The following is a 20,053-nucleotide window of genomic DNA, read 5'->3' on the forward strand; positions in this document are numbered from 1 at the left end:
CTGCCCGGAACGTCGGTCTGAGGGGAGGGACACCAGCTTGACCGTGACTGGGGTCCTGGCACCAACCTGGAAGATTGCGAGAGAAGTCTAGAAACTGGAATCGAAGCCTGGAGGGACTTACACGACCGTCTGGGACTAGATCCCAGTCCGCCAACCTTCTTTCAAAAATGAGGACGCTGAGGCACGAAGCCACAGGCTCGGGTGGTACAGACGCAGAGGCACAGCCGCCCCAGAGGGCAGGTCTCCAGGCCCCTGGACTCCCAGCTGAGTGCCGTCTCCCTCCATGGCTCTAGGGGAGGGAACAGGTCAGTCAGCGTGTGGGCGGGGCCCCCAGGGCTGGTGGGGGCGGTGGGGACGGGACGCCTGGCTGCCGGGCGCCGAGGGACCCGTTAGGTGTGCCAGCCACAGCCAAGCTGACAGAGGTTATTCTCTGTCAGGTGAGGTCAGGGCTCCGGGGAGACGCTGTGGGTCCACGTGGCCCCTCTTTTATGTCAAGTGAGCAGACGAATGCAGGGGCCAGGGATGCTTTAGAACATGCCACTCAGGCCCCGTGCTGTCGAACAGCATGCACGACGCTGCGGCCTGCAGCTCCCTTTCCAGCCACAGCCCAGCCCGAGGAGGCTCCCGAACCACGTGTGGGGCCGTGTGCGCCCCGAGCCCGAAGGCACACAGGGCAGCGCGCAGGAAGAGGCCGGGGGTCCGCCGTCGCCTCCCGCACGGAGCTGGCCTCCGACGTGGCTTGACCCACAGCCTTTTTCCAGGTGAAGCTGCCGTGAGGACAGGAAAACCAGCCCCCTCCAGTCCCCGGAGGTCACAGGCCCAGGGCGTGGGGGTGGCCAGACCAGGGCTGCGTGTGGTGAGGAGCGAGGCCCCCTGACGGGCGGGGAGCCTTCTGTCCCCGGAGCTGCATCCGAGGAGGAAGGAGGCTCGCGGCCCTGACAGGGTTTATGGTCCCTGTTGGCCCAGAAGCCCGTCTGGGGAGCTCACATGGTGGCTGAACTGTGCATCACTTACGGCCAGCGTGATTACCTTCGGCTTCACGCTCCATAAAAGCTCTATGCCGCCGGGTTGCGCGCTGTAAAGCCATGCACCCCCCTCCTGGCCTGCAGGGGTTAGGCAAGGCCCGCCCAGGCTGCCTGGGGCAGGGGAGGGATGGGAACACTGTGTTCCTGGTTGCCAGCCCTCCCCCTGGACCTCCAGCTCCAGCGCGGGCAGCACCCCTGTGGCCCGGGAGCCCTCCCGCCTCTAACAAAGGCAGGGGCCCCGACGTCTTGCTTTCACGTCCCCGTAGCGGGGGGGTGTTAGAATAATGCAGACTTCTGTTCCAACCCTCTCCTACACGGATGATGGAACAGAGGCCGCCAGGGTGAGGGAAGCTCTCAAGGTCACCTAAAGGTTAGTTAAGGACAGGTCTCGAGCTGAAGATGTCAGCCAGAGGGCAGGCTGCTGTCTTCTTCCTCCTGGGATGCCTGGGCCAGTGGTGGCCAGCGCCTGTGGGCCCGGTGCCTGGCGCCTGGGTCACTGCTGGCTGGAGGCGGGTCCCGATGCTGGTGCCCAGGACGGAGAGGGGCCACAGGCGAGCCCCGCTGACCGGTCTCCCATAAACCCAGGTGCTTCAACTCCACAAATGTATCACCTCACCATTCTGGAGGTCAGAAGTCCCACCCGGGTCTCACGGGACTGAAGTGCAGGTGTGGGTGGGGCCACATTCCTTCTGGAGGCTCCAGGGGGCAGTCTGTTCCTTGCCTTTTCCAGCTTCTGGAGCGTCTTGCCTTCTGGAGCCCCTTCCTCCACCTGAGAGCCGCAGGGGGTCTTTATGTCTCTCAGGTTCCCCGTGCGGCTGACCTCTGGTTCCATGAAGTCTCCCCCTCTGATTCGGACCCTCCTGCCTCGCTCTTCTACAAAACAATCCAGGATCCTCCCTCATCCGAAGATATTAACTGAATCACATCTGCAAAGCACCCCCCCCCCCCTTGCTATGTTAGGTCACCGGCTGGCAGGCTTGAAGGATTAAGATGTGGACGTTTTAGGAGCCATCATTCTGCCGACCATGCCCTTGAACCTGGCCTGGCTGGGGTAGTAAATCCAGCAGACCATCTCAGTGTCACCTTCGGGAAGGAGACTGATTTGTTAAGAGTTCCCAGAACACGGGTTCAGCGCCCGAGCCCTCTGTGCGGCCCGTGGGAAACGTCTTCCTGGGTGAGCTGGGCTGTACATTCAGGGCCGGAGAGGTTTCCTCTGTGCAGAGCGGAGCGGCTGGCGACGGCTGGCTCTATCCTGATGGCAGACGGCTCCGTGCCGCTGGCTGGGCAGGGGAGGAGCTGGTTATCGGAGATGAAGGCTGTGCCTGGCAGGCGGTTCCCGTTGGGCAGAGGCCCCCACCTCAGGGGACAGTCAATAGCCAGAGGGTTTCAGCACACGTGGGCTCTCCTGCTCAGCCCCCAGCACCGGGAGTCCGAGATGCCTGGGGCTGCAGGGCGCTGAGAGATCACTGTGGGCAACTGAGGCCCAGGGAGGGGAGAGGCCTTGTCCGAGAGGAAGCTTCTGGGAGCCCAGGCTAGCAAGCACACCGCTGCTTCCCTGCCCCATCCCGGGACGAGTCTGGGGACAGAGCCGGAAGCTGGGCTGGTGGCCTTGAGCGGCTGCGTTCTTTGGGACCCCAGATCCAAGTTCTTACGGACCCACGCGCGCTCCTTCGGAACAGGTGAAATAAATTCTTTTGTTTTTTTCCCTTCTTTTTCTTTTTAATCTTTTCTCCTGCCTGATAACCTTCCCCAGATACGGGGTCCTAAAATTGCATATTATTCCTTCTGGAGGTGTTAGATTCCTACATATGAAAACACAAAGCTTCACCCTTTGATCTTTTAGAAACAAGCCAGGAAACGAGGGCCAGAGTTGCTAATCAAAGCAGCCCTTTTCATATCTCTGATGCCGGAGCGTATGGACTCCCTTGGGCCACGACGGCCCGTGAATCTGCCCGCGTGTACAGTACTTAGGGATGTTTACCGGGAAGCCCCCTGCAAAGTATGCAGTCCTTGGGGCAGAGCGCAGGGTCCGAGCTATGTCAAAGCCGAGACTGTTGGCACGCCAGGAGGAGCCTGGACCTCCAAGGACCTTGTCAGGCTGCTTGCTTTGCTCCACTTCGGTGTCCGTCAAAGGATGGTTAGGATAGTACCGACCTGTGAATCAAATGGGGAAGTACGAGAATCTCTGTGAAGGACCCCTAAGAAGCCAGACACGGTCATCATTATTTGTACAGGGTTTATAATTGGGTGAGGGTGCAGGCCAATGATTTCTTAACTAAATGTCTCCGAGGGTAACTGAGGTGAGTTTTCCATTCAAACAGGTGTGTGGTGTGGACAGGAGACGACCGGGTTTTCTTCTTCAACCCGACGATGCAGCTGTCCGTGTGGGAGAAGCCCATGGACCTGAAGAACCGTGGGGACCTCAACAGGATCATCGAGGACCCGCCCCACAAGCGCAAGCTGGAGGCCCCGACAGGTGACTAACAGCGGGGCCGTTTGCGTCCTCTTTCCTAGTGTTTGAACTGCGTGTTCCTGATGGTCGTGATGGGAAGCGGGGTTTTCCCGGTTATGCGGGAAATTTATCTTTAAAGAATTGTCTTGGCTACTCTAGAATTTAGGAATTAAATTTTTATGGCACTTTCTGCTGAGGGCACGTCCTTCCCGGGGGCTGGCTGGGGCTTCCTTGCCGCATTATGGAAAGTTGTGAACTCAGAGAGGCCTTCTGTCCGCCTCTGGAAGCTTCTAGCACCGTCGTCAGCCAACATTGAATTTTTATTCCAAATGTTTCGTGAGCTCCACTTGAGAGACCAGAAGCTCACAAACCAGAGCAAATTTCCTTCTACCTTCGTTTTAGAGCCTTGAACAAAATCCATCCATCGTTTATTTGAGGGGTGCTTGAATTCCAGGGAGAGGCGGGCATGTGGGGGACGTTCCTGCGTTCCTGCTGTAGGGGACGGGCTACTTGGCAGGGAGGTGATGGTGTCTGAAGACACCCGTGTAAATCTCATTTCCCCAGAGTCTGAGAAGAACGTTCAGCATTTTCAGCAAGGATACTTTCTGATTAGATGCCATATATTTTTTTATTAGCTGCGGTGTTGGGAAAGCCCCATTCCCTGAGCACGTGGGTTAAAATAGCATTGGCTACGCTGGAGAACCTTGAAATCGGCAGCACTCTGCCGACCTGAGATGCACGCGCTTGGCTGAGAGGCCAGGAAACTGGATCTTGACCCCTGAAAAAAGGGTCTTTATCTTTATGGGGTGCTTTATTGAGCTTATCGATGGTTTGTATTCCATCATATAGGGCCAACACAAGCCAGCACCTGCCCACAGTTCTTAGTCAAAGGTAGAGGCAGAGGCGTTAACTACAACTTTAGAAAGCGGTATTATAAAAGCTTTCTTAGCACTTTTAACAGCGCTGAGAGCCTGGAAAGTGTTGCCCTTCCGGAGCTGGTGGTGGTCCTCAGGATTGAGAGGTGACAGTGTGATATGCTTGTTTCACGTAAGACGGCCCTCCCTTCTCCAGAGAGCCTGGGGCAACCCACACTGGGAAAAGACAAGTGTTTTAGGTGCATCGTGAACTGAATCTGTAAAAACTTGGCTGCATTCAGGGACACTACGAATTGGGTTTGTGATTTTGTTTCCTCCTTTGACTGAGTGGTGTCCGTTTTTACAGGGAATATTTTGTTGACAGAAGGTCTGAAAACAAATCCTCATAGAAAACCATCCCCTGACTCACGGACCACAAAACACTGCACACCTTGGGGCCTCACAGGACTCCCCAGTCCCATTAGAAACACGGGGTGCAGTTGCGATAGCTGGGATTTTATTCGATTGGTAAAACATGGATAATGCAGGCAGTGTCCTTAGCTTACGTACTTCTAGGTAATTGGGTGCTATTTCTCCTTTCCTCCCTTCCTCCCTCCTTTCCTTCCCTTCCTTCCTTCCTTCCTTCCTTCCTTCCTTCCTTCCTTCCTTCCTTCCTTCCTTCCCTCCTTCCTTCCTTCCCTCCCTCCTTCCTTCCCTCCCTCCTTCCCTTCCTTCCTCCTTCCCTTCCTTCCTTCCCTCCTTCCCTTCCTTCCCTCCTTCCCTTCCTTCCTTCCCTCCTTTCCTTCCTTCCTTCCTTCCTTCCTTCCTTCCTTCCTTCCTTCCCTTTCTCCTTCATTCCCTCCCTCCCTCCTTCCTTCCCTCCTTCCTTCCTTCCCTCCTTCCCTTCCTTCCCTCCTTCCCTTCCCTCTCTCCCTCCTTCCTTCCTTCCTCCCTCCCTCCCTCCCTCTCTCCCTCCCTCCTCCCTTCCTCCCTCCCTCCTTCCTTCCCTCCTTCCCTTCCTTCCCTCCTTCCCTTCCTTCCCTCCTTCCCTTCCTTCCCTCCTTCCCTTCCCTCCCTCCTTCCTTCCTTCCTTCCTTCCCTCCCTCCTTCCTTCCCTCCCTCCCTCCTGCCTTCCCTCCTTCCCTTCCTTCCCTCCTTCCCTTCCTTCCCTCCTTCCCTCCTTCCCTCCTTCCCTTCCTTCCTTCCTCCCTCCTCCCTCCTTCCTTCCTTCCTTCCTCCCTCCCTCCCTCCCTCCCTCTCTCCCTCCCTGCCTCCCTTCCTTCCTTCCTCCCTCCCTCCCTCCCTTCCTTCCTCCCTCCCTCCCTCCCTTCCTCCCTCCCTTCTTCCCTTCCTTTCTTCTTTCTTTCCTCCCTCCCTTCCTTCCTTTTTCCCTCCCTTCCTTCCTCTCTCCCTCCCTCTCTCCCTCCCTCTCTCCCTCCCTCTCTCCCTCCCTTCCTTCCTTCCTTCCTTCTTCTCTCCCTCCCTTCCTTCCTTCCTCCCTCCCTCCCTCCCTCTCTCCCTCCCTCCCTCCCTCCCTCCCTCCTTCCCTTCCTTCCTTCTTCCCTCCCTCCCTCTCTCCCACTCTCCCTCTCTCCCTCCCTCTCTCCCTCCCTCCCTTCCTTCCTTCCTCCCTCCCTCCCTCTCTCCCTTCCTCCCTCCCTTCCTTCCTTCCTCCTCTCCTCCCTCCCTCCCTCCCCTCCCTCCCTTCCTCCCTCTCTCTCGTCACCCTCCCTCCCTCCCTCCCTCCCTCCCTTCCTCCCTTCCTCCCTCCCTCCCTTTCTCCCTCCCTCCCTTCCTTCTTCCTTTCCTCCCTCCCTCCCTCCCTCCCTCCCTCCCTCCCTTCCTTCCTCCCTCTCTCCCTCCCTCCCTCCCTCTCTCCCTCCCTTCTTCCTTTCCTCCCTCCCTCCCTCCCTGTCTCCCTCCCTTCCCTCCCTTTTCTCTTTTTCCCACCCCCCGAACTATTGGTAGGCATGAGGAAGGAGCTCATTAACAGTCAACGCATGGTTGCCCTGTGGCTTCTGTCCTTTGGGTCTAATGAAGCCAGGTCTAGGAGAAACAGAGGCATGCACAGAGCTCCCCGCTGAGTCACCTGCCATTTCAAGGCTTGTGGGGATTGTAGGTGGAGGACGGGGTTTAGGATTAGCTGAGGGATATTAAACATTTGAAGAACTCGTTTGAGCAGAAGCCGGTTCCAGCTGGGGAGTACCAAAGCAGAAGCAGTTCAGGGCAGCTGATGGGAGCCGGTGGAGGCGGGGCGGTGAGGGGGGACAGACAAGGTGGGGAAGCAAAGAAGGGAAACCGTTTGATTGGCGGCAGCTTCAGACACAGGTGCCTGTCTGTGATTGGTCATCCTTAGCACTTTTTTTCACTGTTTATTTATTTTTGACAGAGAGAGTATGAGCAGAGGAGGAGTAGAGAGAGAGGGAGACACAGAGTCCGAAGCAGGCTCCGGGCTCTGAGCTGTCAGCACAGAGCCCGACTCAGGGCTCGAACCCACAAACTGCGAGATCATGATCTGAGCCAAAGTGGGGCACTTCGCAGGCTGAGCCACCCAGGCGCCCCGGTCATCCTAGTGTTTTGATTGGTGTTGCAACCTGAGATATTTACTGGCTTAGATTTCGGTTTGCTTAAGTAGACCGCCAAGGAATCAGAGCCACGTCAGCCTGGTGGCCTCCTTGTTTAATTAACTTAACGGCAGGGATCTGAGTTACGTGGGTCATAGATCACTGCTCCGCTTGAGTCTCCCAACAGAATCTCATTTTAGACTTAAAAAAGGGAGAGAGTTGAGTCTTAAGTCTGACAAACACAAGCAGAAATATCTGATGAATTTAGATTTATTATATCAGGATATTTTGTCATCCATTAACCTGCTACCATGACCCAAACTACTCTACCTAGATAGATATGTGATTACTAAGATTACGTGTAGTTACAAAACAAGTTTTCACCTTGCTTCCTCTTGTAAAGAGAGGAAGAGATTTTCTTAAACCAGTATTTTTTTAACCTGAATCTTCAAGATATGCAAATGACCTCAGTGCAACTTCCTGTCGCAGGGTAGGATTGACATTTACGTGCATAATTTCTAATTTCCTAAGGCCCACCCGCCCAAATTGTTGTGTTTGCCGCAAAACAATTAGGACAGAGGGTGTTTCTGGAGGATTAATTAGCGATTAGTGGGCAGAGTTGATGACCTCCAGCCTTCAGCAAGTGACATTTTTCCCTGGCTGTTCATCCATCATGACTCATCAGTGATCTGACCCTAATTATTATAAGAATCAGCTCCAGGGGAGATTGTTCTTGGTGGAGGATTTTGTTTTTCACATTTTGTTCGACTGTGAGTCATTATGGATTTGAATATATGAATACCTGTTTCTGGTCTGGAATGGAACAATTAAGCCTTCCAGTGGATACCAATTATCTTTCAAGAGGCAAATGAAATACACGAGTTTTATAAAAGAGCTGCCACATCTAGCTGCGATGGTTCTAGAAGCATGTGTGCCTGCCGGGGACGTGAGGCAAACAAGCAGGGGCTGATGGTGCCAGACGGCTTCGGGGTCCAGGACACAGCACCGCCAAAAGTGCCGAGCCGCTCGTCAGTCAGCAGACGAGCAGCAGAGCCCCTTCATTCTGGTAGCGTCGCTCAGAGAGTCAGACAGAGCCCGGGACCGTCTCCTGACCGTCTGGCAGCGTGTCCCGATTGGGTTCGGCTCTCGAAGTCCACGGCTCGTTGAGAGTAGACACCTGCGGAACCGGAGTGAACGGAGAGGCGCCAGCCTCAGCCTGCACCTGCGACCCCACCAGCCGCGCAGGGGCCTTGGCCGGGGCCTCGGTTCAGAGGACGCTCGGGCTCGTCCGCGGGCTTCGGTGTCCACGGCCCCATCAGACGCTCGGCTCTTGGGCCGCATTCCCCTGCGGCCCCAGAGCCCCCCTTTCTCGTGCCGGGTGGAGGGCTCCCGGCCGTCCGGGCCTCGCACCTGGGCTGCGGGTTGGCACGGGTGGGGGGAGGGCAGGGACGTGCGCACGGAAAACAGGGGCGCGTCGCCCGGCGGGCCCAGCCCACCCCAGCCTCACCGGGCGGGGGCCGTCTGTGTGAACTACCCGTCGCTGCTGGGACACACCATCACACGCTTAGCAGCTGGCCACAACGCCAGTTTGTCACGGTGCTTAAGTCCCAGGGTGTCGGCAGACGTGTTGCTGGCCGCCTGGTTTCGGGGGCTCCGGGCCCCTTGCTCTACCACAGAGGCAGCAGCACAGCACCTCAGATCCTTCTGGACACTCTTCTGCCTTCCTCCTCCGCTTGGCAGGGTCCTTCTGATGAGACTGGACTCACCCGGACGACCCGGGATGCTCTCCCATCTCAAGGAAGGATGCTTTGCAAATCTCCCTTTGCAGCCTAAGCTGATACCGTCACAGGCTCCAGGGACCGGGCACGGCCATCTTTGGGGTCATCATTCTGCAACCCACTGGCTTTATACCCATTTTACAGAAGAGGGGATAAAAAAGAGGTGGCCCAAGGTCACGCTTCTGTCAGGCGGGGGGCCCGGATTTGCACCCTGGTGGGTCCGACTCCACCAGGCTTCTCGTGAGCTGCGAGCCTGTGAGGGGAACGCACCTCCCCCTGTGCCCGACACACCCACAGTCAGGTGCAGGCGGCTTTGTTCTCTAATGCCGCTTTGTCCCCAACCTGCAGCAGAGGGGGCACGGACGTCACTTGGCTTCAATTACTTTGTAAACATTTTAGTCATTTATATTCAAGACAGATGGACAATGCTAATGACGTTCATTTCGCCAAGTAGGACATAGAACCATCCCCGTGAGTCAACACAGCTGTGACTTCCCCGGCTTTGTTTGCCCAGGGACAGCACGAGGATCTCCGAGCCACAGGGGGACCAGGTGGCCGGGCTCAGCGACTCGTCCTCCACACTCCAGTGTGGGCATCACCTGTCCCCAGGGATCAGGTTGCGGAGCCCCCGCCCCAAGCAGAGTTCAGCCGTCCCGGCTATTTGGGAGGGACGCTGCCCTTCACGTGTGACATGTGTCCCACACCCGACAACACGTGGGGGCCCCTCCCGTGGCTCCTCTTTGCGGGTTGAATGACCCAGACCCTAGATGGGGCGGGTGAGTGGGGACAGGTCATGCCTCCCTCCAGAAAGCAGGGTCAGGGGGCCTGAACTCCTAGCAGAATGTGCCAGGCAGCCGGGACGGGCATCACAGCAGGGGTCTTCATGAAGCTCCGTAACAGTCACCTCCTTGTTTCCTGCAGCTGGGTGGCCAGGACGGCAGGACAGAGGCTCAACCGGGGTCAGCAACACTGCCGAGTTAGCGCTGATGCAGGGGCTGGGTCCCGTCTGTGCAGCTGTTAACCCCGAGAGGCGGGAAGAACATTTTTCAAAGTGGTTTTCCCCAGAACCTAATGCTTCAAGCTGTCACCCCCTGACTGCGGACCCAGGAATGAAGGAGGAAGGGAAGGAAGGGGAAGGAGGAGGACATTAGTTCCTTTGCAGACCAGTCATTTGTGTACTTGGGGACGGGGCTGACACCCGACCCCAGCAGTGAGCAGGGGGCCCAGGGGCAGTGGGGGAGGAGCAAAGTGAGTCCCAGACCAGCGGCCAGGCCGTAAACTGAACACCACCTGCAGACGACCAAGAAACGCAGAGACCAATTTTGGTGTCAGGAGGCCCCCAGCTGGTGGAGGTGATGGAGCCACGGTGCAGGGCCCTGGATCTGCCCCGGGATTCCCCCGTGTCCCCCGGTGCTGACACCCCCACCCACCTCCGCCAGCTGCCCTGACCCAGCCTGGGGGACAGGTTTCGGGGCTCGTGGCCAAGCAGGAAAGTGCACCCACCTTGCCCCTCCGTTCGCCCCGGGCAGCCACGGTCTTGGGGGCTGCTTCTCCTCTGGGTCTCGGAGGGAACGGGGGTGCCCGTTCTTCCCATTGGCTCACAAACAGCAGTCCTAAAGAGCACAGGACAGCAACTTTTATGTGTTTTTTTTTTTTATTATTATTATTATTTTTAATGTTTTATTTATTTTTGAGAGAGAGAGAGACAGAGTACGAGCGAGGAAGGGGCAGAGAGAAGGAGACAGAATCAGAAGCACTGAGCTGTCAGCGCAGAGCCCGACGCAGGGCTCGAACTCAGAAACCACGTGATCATGACCTGAGCTGAAGTCGGATGCTTAACCGACTGAGCCACCCGGGCGCCCCTGGGACAACGATTTTAAATGAATGAGTCATCTGTTGCAAATTTCATGGATTTTAGGAAATGCAGACAGAGCTGTCACAGGGCGATTGGCAGAGAACTCAGGTCAGGGGTGCAGCTGTCCCGTCAAAGCTTGGCCCCCATCGAGCGGAAGGACAGGCCTGCTGAGCCTTGTGTTCTGGGCGTGCCCGTGGGGCAGTCCCGTAGGCGGGACTCGGACATCTGGCCAGCCCTGACCCAGGCTTCTCCCGCAGAGTGCTCAGGTCCTCTGTGCAAGGTTCCCTCCTCTCTCCCGCTCCCTCTCCCTCAGCTGGACGTGCTGATAAGAATGTCTTTGTGCACATGTATTTATCTTAGGAGCATCTTTACAAGCGTTTGTATTGTACAGATTCGTATTATTCGAACTGCCAGGTCAAAAGGTACATGCCTTTTAAATTTTCCTCCACAATAGCCCAGCTCCCAGACCCACTAATAGATTCTGCACACTTCTGCAAGCACCAGAGATCATCCACATTTGAATTTTAAAACCATTCTTTGTTTCGACTGGCGTTTTTTAAGTTTTGAGTGAAATTGAACCTTTTCACAGGTTTATTGGCCATTTGTTTTGTTTTGTATTCCGTGACATGCTTAAGTCTTTGTCTCTTTTATTGAAATATATGGAGTGTTGTAGATACCAGCATTTGGGCTACAGCACGATTACAGTATTTTTTTCCTCCTCTTTTGATTTTTTTTCCATAAAAAATCGGTCCCGAATTTCTTCTGATTGTACTAAAGTATACGTAACTTGGCGTCTGTCTTTGTAACCATTTTTAAGTGTGCGATCTGGTGGCATTAACTTCCTTAATATTGTTGTACAACCATGACCACATCCTCCAAAGCTCTGTCTTCACCCCAGACAGAAACTCCGTAACCATTATCAGCAAGTCCCCGTGACTTTCTTCCCGCAGCCCCGGGAGCCTCCCTTCCCCGCCCCCCACGGCTATGGACTCGCCGGCTCATAGGCCTCCTGCGAGTGGCACCAGACGGTCCTGCCCCCTTAGTGTCCGACTGGCTTCACTGAGCTTAGTGTCTTCTCGGCTTATCCGCATAGGCTGTAGCCTCTGTCGGACGTTCGTTCCTGTTTCCAGCCGAATGATATCCCATCGTGTGGATGGACCCATTTCCTGTCCGTCCGTCGGTTGATGGGCGCTTGGCCGTTGCCTCCGTTTGGCTACCATGAATTGTGTTAGTATGAACATCGGCACACAGATATCTGTCTGCGTCCCTGTTTTCAGTTCTTCTGTGTCTATTCCGAGGAGTTGAATTTCTGGCTCAAGGGGCAGTTCTACATTTGGCCTCTTGAGGAGCGGCCAAGACTTCTTCTGTCACAGCAGTGACGCTGTTTTACGTTCCCAGCACGGGGGTCTTCCCATCCTTCTCTATCCCTGCCAGAACCCGCTGATCTCGTTTTTATCGTTAGTATTATTATCACTGCTGTTGTGATCACCACCATAGAGCATGTAAAGTGGTGCATCATTCTGGTTTTGACTGGCGTTTCCCTAATGGTTAAGAGTGTGTGTAACATCTTGTCCCGTGCTTCTTGGCCACGTGTATGGTTTCTTTAGAGAAGCGTACCTTCACGTCATTTGTCCTTTTTATAATTGGGATGTTCTTGTCTTAGTTTGTGGTGGTGTTGTGGAGCGGTAGGAGTTTACCCATGGTCCGGGTGCTAATCCCTTGGCAGATATGTGATTTGCAAACATTTGTTCCCATTGTGTGGTCATAGTGTCCTTTGATGTACAAAAGTTTTTAATTTTATGAAGTCCCATTTCTCGGGTTTTCTTCCTTTTATCGCCTGTGGTTTGGTGTCATGGGTAAGAAACCATTACCAAATCTGCTGTCAGGATGTCTCCCTGTGTTTGCCCCTAAGAGTTTTATGGTTTTAGCTCCCACATTTACCTCTCTCATCTGTTCGCAGGTCATTTTCCTCGGGAATGGTTTCTGTCCAATTCTTGTTTCTCGTGAATGGGCCACGCTTTCCTATTTCTTTGTGTGGGTTGTAATTTTTTGTTGAGAACTGGACTTTCTGGGCGTATTACACGGAAATCCTGGAAAACGGATTCTCCTATCCTCAGGGGTTTCTGGTTCCTGCTTGTGGAGGACTGGAGGCATCCATTTGTGAGTTTTCCAAACGATTTTCTTAAATGTGTGATCCTTGCGTGTGGCCTCTGGAGTTTCTGCTCCGTTATTATCTCTGGTTATTGAAGGCTGGCGGCTCATCCGGGCGGCTCCGCGGTCTCGTCCGAATCCAGAGCTCAGTGGGCATCCGGGGGAGCTGCCGACCCCAGCGCCCCCCGCTCTGCCGAATGCGTGATCTTCCTTCTGGTCTTGAACTGTTAAAGGCAGTCGCAGTTACGAATATTTTCCTTTACGGCTTCTGGGTTCCGTGTCTTGGTTACTTTCCTCACGACGGGACTATCCGCAACAAACCAACAAAAGATCTTTAAAGAATAATCAATAGCTTTATAATGGTATGACCTCATTCTTCCTGAAAGAACTTCTGATTTTTCACGTCTACCCTTTGCCCTCCCTCAAGTATGTACTGGAGTGGAGCGAGGGGCGCGGTCTGCCTCTGCTCCACTTGGTTTCTTACTCTGGCCACACCTTGCCTGCTCCCCGTCACCCCCGTCCTCTCTGCCTAAAAGGCCAGCAGATGGCAAAACACAGCCCCTCTCTTTCTGCGAAACCTGGCTGCAGCGTCCCCTGCCCCCAGGCGCTCTGGGAAGGAGGTGCACCTTCAGACACCCTGAGATGCAGACGGGCAGGCTCGCGGCTGCTCTGGGGTCACTGAGGCGGAGCCCCTGGGGGACCCCTGTCCCCCCCGGGGCAGAGGGGCCGGGATCCAGTCCCGGCGTCTCCGGTGCAGGGGTCTGGCAGGCATGGAGGCAGGGACGGGGCAGAGTGGGTACAGGGGTGGACAGGTTGAGTGTGCAGGGCTGGGGTGCCCGTGGGCCACTGAAGCAGAGAGGCCGGGTGGGGAGGACAGGGTAGGGGCAGGGAGGTGCGTGTGCCTCTGGGGCAGCGGCCTAGAAGGGCTGACTGTTGGCGCCCTGGACGGGCCATGTGGGAAGAGAGTGTGGAGCGTGAAGACGGTGAGTCCCCCCCATATCAGCTGGTGTCACAGACGCTCTCGTCTCTAGACCTGGTTCTCAACCAGGAGGGGGCTTCTGTTCCCTAGGGGGTGTTTGGCAGTTTCTAGAGACATTTCTGGCTGTCGCACCTGGGACCTGTCCCCCCTGCGACAGGCATGTGCTGAGCAACCTGCAGCACGTCCAGCCCCAAGCGTCACCAGCGCGGGAGGCTCCCTGCGCGAGGGCTCCCCAGGTGCCGCTGAGGCTGCCGGGGCTGAGGTCCCGGACCACCCCTCCCCACCGTCCCACAGGGAGCCCCGCTCCCCATCTTCATTTGGACAATGTCCGTGTCTGTAACGTCTCCTTCCTGGGCGAGCCTCTTCCAGAAGGTGCTTCCAGAAGGTTCTTGGCAAGCGCCCACTGGTCCCGTGATGGCGTAGTGTAGTGCACGCAGCTTGGCGTGGGTGGCTGTGCGTGGGAGGAACCCCAACCAGGACGACGGCTGGGCTGGGGCAGCCGGGAGCTTCCAGAACCTGACTCTCTCCTCCTGCAGGCAGCCCCACACTGAACATAGAAAGAAGCCTAGGAAAAGGGGGGGGGGGGGGGGGGGGGCGGAGGCTTCGCTGGGATTCCAAACAGCGCATCCTTTGTGGCCCCGTTCTCATGGCAGAGCCTCCTCAGGCAGCCAGGTGGGCTGGGGGACGCGGAGACCGGGGATGCTTCACGGAGCCCAGCCCCCTGCACCTCTGCCCACACGGGACGCGGGCACGAGAAAGTGGTCTCCTGTGCATGATGGACACAGAATGAGAAGCAGGGCAGAAATCAGCTGTGACGCCAGGGAGCGTTTGGAAATCATTCATCTGTCAGGACTGAAATAATAATGCTCTGGAAGCATCCTGATACTCATTTTTCCTCTTTCCCTTTTGGAGACAAATAGGAAATGCTGAAGCACCTTTTTACTTTTTCATTCCAAAAGCTCATCAAATATTTACAAGGCCAGCCTCCTCAGGATGGAAATAGGGGGCCTGTCTTCAGAATCAATTTGGGTTTTTGAAGAAGCTGCATGGCCAGTAGTGAGGTACATGCCGTGTGCAGAAGTGGGGTGATTCACGGAGCGCCTGGGTGGCTCAGTCGGTTAAGCGTCTGACTTCGGCTCAGGTCACGATCTCGCAGTTTGTGAGTTCGTGCCCCGCGTCGGGCTCTAGGCTGACGGCTCGGAGCCTGGAGCCTGCTTCGGATTCTGTGTCTCCTTCTCCCTCTGCCCCTCCCCTGCTCACGCTCTGTCTCTCTCTCTCTACCTCAAAAATAAAGAGGGGCACCTGGCTGGCTCAGTCGGTTATGCCTGGAGCCCGCTTCAGATTCTGTGTCTCCTTCTCTCTCTGCCCCTCCCCCACTTGTGCTCTGTCTCTCTCTATCAAAAATAAATAAAATATTAAAAAAAAAAGTGGGGTGATTCACTGCAGTGGACAGAGGGGGGACCAGGTCTCTCGGGTCACTTGTGAGAACCTGCAGGGGCACGTGACACAGAAGGGCTTATCCAGGGCCTGAGTCCCAAGGTCCCGGCGGGGCAGGGGGGTGGGGGTTGGGTGATGCCCACCTCCCAGTCTCCAGCCTCTGGCTTCTCTGGACGATCTAGCAGCCTCTACACACGGGCGGCAGCTAGAGACGCCTTCTCCGTACGAAAGAGAATCAGATCTCTCTTCTGCTGGAACATAGAGCGAGAACCAAGGGAAGCTTGGTTCCAGGATTTGATATCAGTCTTTGTGGGAAATATGTTTCCTGACCCTCCAGCTGACTCCGCTCGGAGGTGGGGGCTGCCCGGGCTTTGCCAGGGTGATGGGCGCTGACCGGCAATCTTGTTAACTTGGTTTTCTTCCAGCCGACCACAGCGAGGGGTCGAGGTCTGAGGATGGCAGGGAAGACCGAAACATGAGAACCAAGAGGAACCGGTAGGTGACGATGCCTTGTGCTCCTGTGTCTCTCCTTAGCGGGTAATTGGGGGGTGTGGAAAGAAAAGGGACCTTTCTGGCCCTGCCGTGCGAGCAGTGAAGAGGTGTAACGAGTGGACAGGCAACAGGAGGTCCCAGGTTCCTCCTCCGTGACTGCTCCAGGTGCCCTGTGCCTCGGCGGGCAGGTGCCCGGGAGGGCTCCAGGCACCTTGGACACCGGCCAGCCTCGGGCACGCACTGGCCCTCCCTGGTGCCCACGTGCTCAGCCCTGGCCTGGCACCCGGAGCCCTGAAGGTGTGGATGGAAGGTGCCAGGTGTGGGGGGAGGAGAGGACACCGTTTTGCGGGGGTCAGGCAGGTCTGGGGCTGGAGTTGGGCGCCTCTTGCTTTGTGACTTGGGCAAAATAATTCCACCCTGACCTCAGATTTCCCACCTGCGCGAGATTGCAGAAGCTCCCGATGACAGCATAAGGTGACAGAGGGTTGGGGGGGGGGGCGTGTGACTGTGGTCACACTAGCGAGTACACAGCTCTCTGTGCTCGTCACCCTGTGGCTGTGGTGCGGGCAGCACACGCGGGTGCGGGACCCTCCTCTGACTGCTACCCCTGCAGCCCCTCCTGCTGGGCCGGTTCCGTGGCTCCTTTCCTTCTGACCCCCACGTCAGGGGTGAAGCCCGGGTCCGTGTGTCTCAGCCCCTAGGAAGCGGGCAGAAGGCGTGGCCGTGTTGTCCGGCACCCGCCTCTGGCAGAGAAGGAGGGGGATATAAAAGGCCACCCGTGAAGCGTGAGTCACGGGCCGCTTCCTGAGCTCAGGGGGTGCCCATGTCCCGCCAGAGCCCGGCCCTCATCGTGGCCCAGTGGGTGCTCCCGGCCACGCACCAGCCGCCCCCTTGTCCCGCCTCTCACGGGGTGGTGCCCCCGGAGGGTGAGCACCGTGGGCACGTTCTCCTTACACAATGTGCCTTAGAACCCGAGCACGGAGGAGGCAGGTGCTGCAGACAGAGCCCAGCCCCCACCCTGCTCACGCAGAAAAGAGCCTCACGTTCGAAGTCATTCTGAAAGGAAAGCGTTTCAGACGAGTCTCTGGACACAGAAACAGTGCAAAGAAGAGCTTCGTTGTGTGGACAAGGGAGGCAGATGGCCGGGTGGGCGGGCTCCAGCCTGCCATCGGGGCTGTGAGGGCGAGGGAGACCAGGGGAAGGTGCTGGCTAAGACGCCAAAGCCAACCTGTGAAAATTGGTGGCTTTTTAATAGCATCACAACGGAAAGTGTGATCACTATAGTGGCAAAGAAAGATCATCGTCTATATATCTGAGGAAGATAGACCTCACATCACTGATCTATGTGTTTTGGTGAAAACCATTATCTGTCACCATTTTCATGCCACCCAATTCTTTTTTTTTTTAACATTTTAAAGATTTTCTTTTGTAAGTGATCTCTGCACCTGACGTGGGGCCTGAGATCAAAAGTCACATGTTCCACTGACAGAGTCAGCCAGGCGCCCTTCTTCCACCTGATTCTTCTTTAGCCTTATGTTGTACAGTCTTAAAAGTACACTCTCAATGTTATTTCTACCAAAAAAAAAAAAAAAAGTGCTTTAGAAGTAAGACTCCCGCAGTGACACCTGTTTACGGTGATGAAGGAAAACGCCATCTTGTCTCAGCCTGTGCCCATCCCAGCCTCTTCAGCCCTTAGGGGTGGCTTCCTGGCAAAGGAAGGTGGGAGAGAGGGAGGGGAGGAGGGGGAGGGAGGGAGGGAGAGCGAGCGCTGGGCACCGGGCGCCTGACACCTGACCCCCAGTCGGGATGGGACTCTTCTCTGGGACTGAGGACGGACCAGTGAGGTTGGAGACCCAGACCTGCAGAGTTAGCCCTGTGTGGTCCCCATTCCTTTCATGTCGATGCCTTTGGGTCTCTCCCTATTATGCGCCCCTTAAAAAAATCGTTTTGCTGACCAGGGCCCAGGTACGTTGTAATTTCAACTGATCACAAGCAGACAGCACAGAACTTTCTAGAAGCACTGCAGGGGATGGTGAGCACTGTCCTCCCCAAGACAGGGGGCTGTCTGGGTGCAGGGATGGCTCCTCCCTGGGACGAAGGGGACCAGGGCTGCCGGTCGGCGCGGCCAGAGGCCCCCTGTGGCCGTGTGCCTTTCACGGGGCCGACGGCTCCAGGAAAGGGAGTAGAGTGTCATGTCTTTGTTTTTATGTTTAGACCATGGGGATCAGCCAAGCCGGTCTCTGTTGGTCTTTGCATACATGTATCCACGATCTGAAAAACAAAACGAGCTTCCCGAGGCACCAGAAATATGCACATGGAGCCACCATTTGATGATGTTGGAGTTGGGTCGGAGGAGACGCTGGATGGGGTCCAGAGTAGCTGGGACATCTGCCTACACGTGGCCCCGTTTCACTCATGTTCCCATGGGACTGGCCTTGAATTCTGATCAGCTGGCATTCCAGTAACGTCAGAACGTTAATTTTGGTCTTACTCATCTGAATGATTTCCGCAAATGAGCACCAGCTTTGGAACGGACCCAGAAGCTGTGGGCATTGCTGCCCCGGTTTCCTCCTGCAGACTCCTTCCCCGGCTGGGGGTCCCTGTCCTGGCCACGCTTTTCTCCCGCTGAGCTCTGGCAGGAAGTGCTTCCTCTGTAGTGAATGCAGCTGGACTGGGCTTCTAGAATATTCCACCCGTCCTGGTCATTCATCTCTGAGCCATTTACACACACCACGTGTTCTGTTTGGAAGGCTCCCTCCTGTGCGGTTTTTCCAAACTCCCCCCACAGCCTGATCTGCGTGTCGTTTGCTCAGAGCTAATCGCCCTGGGCTGCCAGACCACCGGCATCTCCGTGCACCGTGTCTGTCTTTGGGAAGGTTATCGTCAGTGAGTCCGGGCTTTTCTCGAGCTCCTGACTGCGTTTGTGTATTTTTAATTGGCGGATTCTGGCATAGATATTAAGAGAACAAGCCTTCAGAGGACCTGCTGAAATCAGTCCCTTCTGACCTACCTTTATTGTATAACTGATGAAATTTTTCGTCATCAAGAAGCGTGTCAGATCCTCCTACGGCGTGTGACTCAGCAGCCGCCATGTTCAGGAAACATTGGACGTTGCTTTCTGCTCCTGCGTTTCTTCCAAACCCCGACACGACTCGTATACATCTTGCACACTCTTCCACAGATGGAATTAGCTCAATTGTTCCAATAATTCAGGTCTAGATGATACTGTTCCCAAAACTCCCTGGGAAGAGAAATACGTCCCAGTGACAAGCTTTCAAATTACTAAAATATTTTACATGACCTGGTGAGCAGTTTCAAGTGCCTTGTTATTTACTACTTAACGGGATGCGCCCATGGCATGTGACCCTGCATCTTCCCCGGGACTGGGAAGTGGGAAAGTGATTGTGTCTCCCTGTTTTGCCGTTTTGGGCAGTGTCTACGGGTTTTGCCGGTTTCTGGTTGAGTGGTCTTCTCTAAGTTCAGACATGCTTTTCACATGTGCGGTCTATTTTAAGAACTTAGGATTTATGTCAGGTAATTGAACGGTACTATCTCAAGGATCCAGCGAATGTGAGTCATATAGTTTAAACATCAGAATGAAATGATCCACAAGACGCATTAGAGAAGAAATTGTCAACGATATGTGTGGCTTTTAGCGGTGCCTGATTTTACCAGTTGGTGGGCTGGGGGTTCCTCCTCACTAACGGCTTCCTGGAGCACGAAAGGGTGGCCTTGCTCCTTCAGTTACCACTGGCCCCACAGCTGTGGCGCAGATTTTTTATCCTGTGGGTGACCAAAAGAAATCTCTTGGCTTGGAGTAGTGCTTATTTCTAAGTTTGTAACTTTTGTAGTTTGTAAGTTTGGGGATGCCCAGTTGATGGCTTTGGGTAGAAGGGGTAAAGTTGGCCTCATCCCATAAAAAAGTCACATCAATAGGGCGCTTTCTTGGGGTCGTGAGCAGCGTGGGCTGGAGACCTAAGAGAACATTGAATCGGCAGGAAGTGCCCGGTCCTTTTTCTGTTTGCCCCAAGTACGTCCCGCATATTTTCTCTTGGCAAACCAACGTGGCCAAGGCACGCCCCAAGCAGGGCCTCTGGACAAGGCTGGGTCTTGAAGGATCTTTGGGGTCACCTGAGGAGGTACCCCCATCCTCCGTGTCCACACATGATCCCGAGGTGCCCCGCACAGAGCCGTGAGGTTATGATCTGTCTTCCTGGAGTTCTACCCCCCACCTGGGGGCAATCTAGGGCTGGGACAATCCATCTAGTACGAAAAAAACATTAGCGTCCAAAAGATAAGCCTAATCTAAAGTGTGGAGGTGTTGCAGACACTGCCCCTGACACTGTTCCCCAGTCAAGCCCGTATCCAGACAGAGCCAACTGTGGAAGGTGGAAGGAAACCCTCCTACCGCAGTCAGAAAGCCGCTGATCTCTGGCGCACAGGCAAACGATTATCAGTACGTGTGG

General features: G+C 55.5%; 1 protein-coding gene across 1 annotated transcript in view; it reads left to right on the plus strand.

Annotated features, from left to right (window-relative positions):
• Nucleotides 1-20,053, plus strand: part of TCERG1L (transcription elongation regulator 1 like) — a 197,107-nt gene that overhangs the window by 139,222 nt on the left and 37,832 nt on the right. The window contains exons 7-8 of the mRNA XM_032595298.1: nt 3,347-3,501; nt 15,521-15,590. Of these exons, the coding sequence (XP_032451189.1) occupies nt 3,347-3,501; nt 15,521-15,590 (225 nt within the window). The remainder of the gene's footprint in view (nt 1-3,346; nt 3,502-15,520; nt 15,591-20,053) is intronic.

Source organism: Lynx canadensis, chromosome D2, assembly GCF_007474595.2.
Source record: "Lynx canadensis isolate LIC74 chromosome D2, mLynCan4.pri.v2, whole genome shotgun sequence".
Classification (NCBI taxonomy): domain Eukaryota; kingdom Metazoa; phylum Chordata; class Mammalia; order Carnivora; family Felidae; genus Lynx; species Lynx canadensis.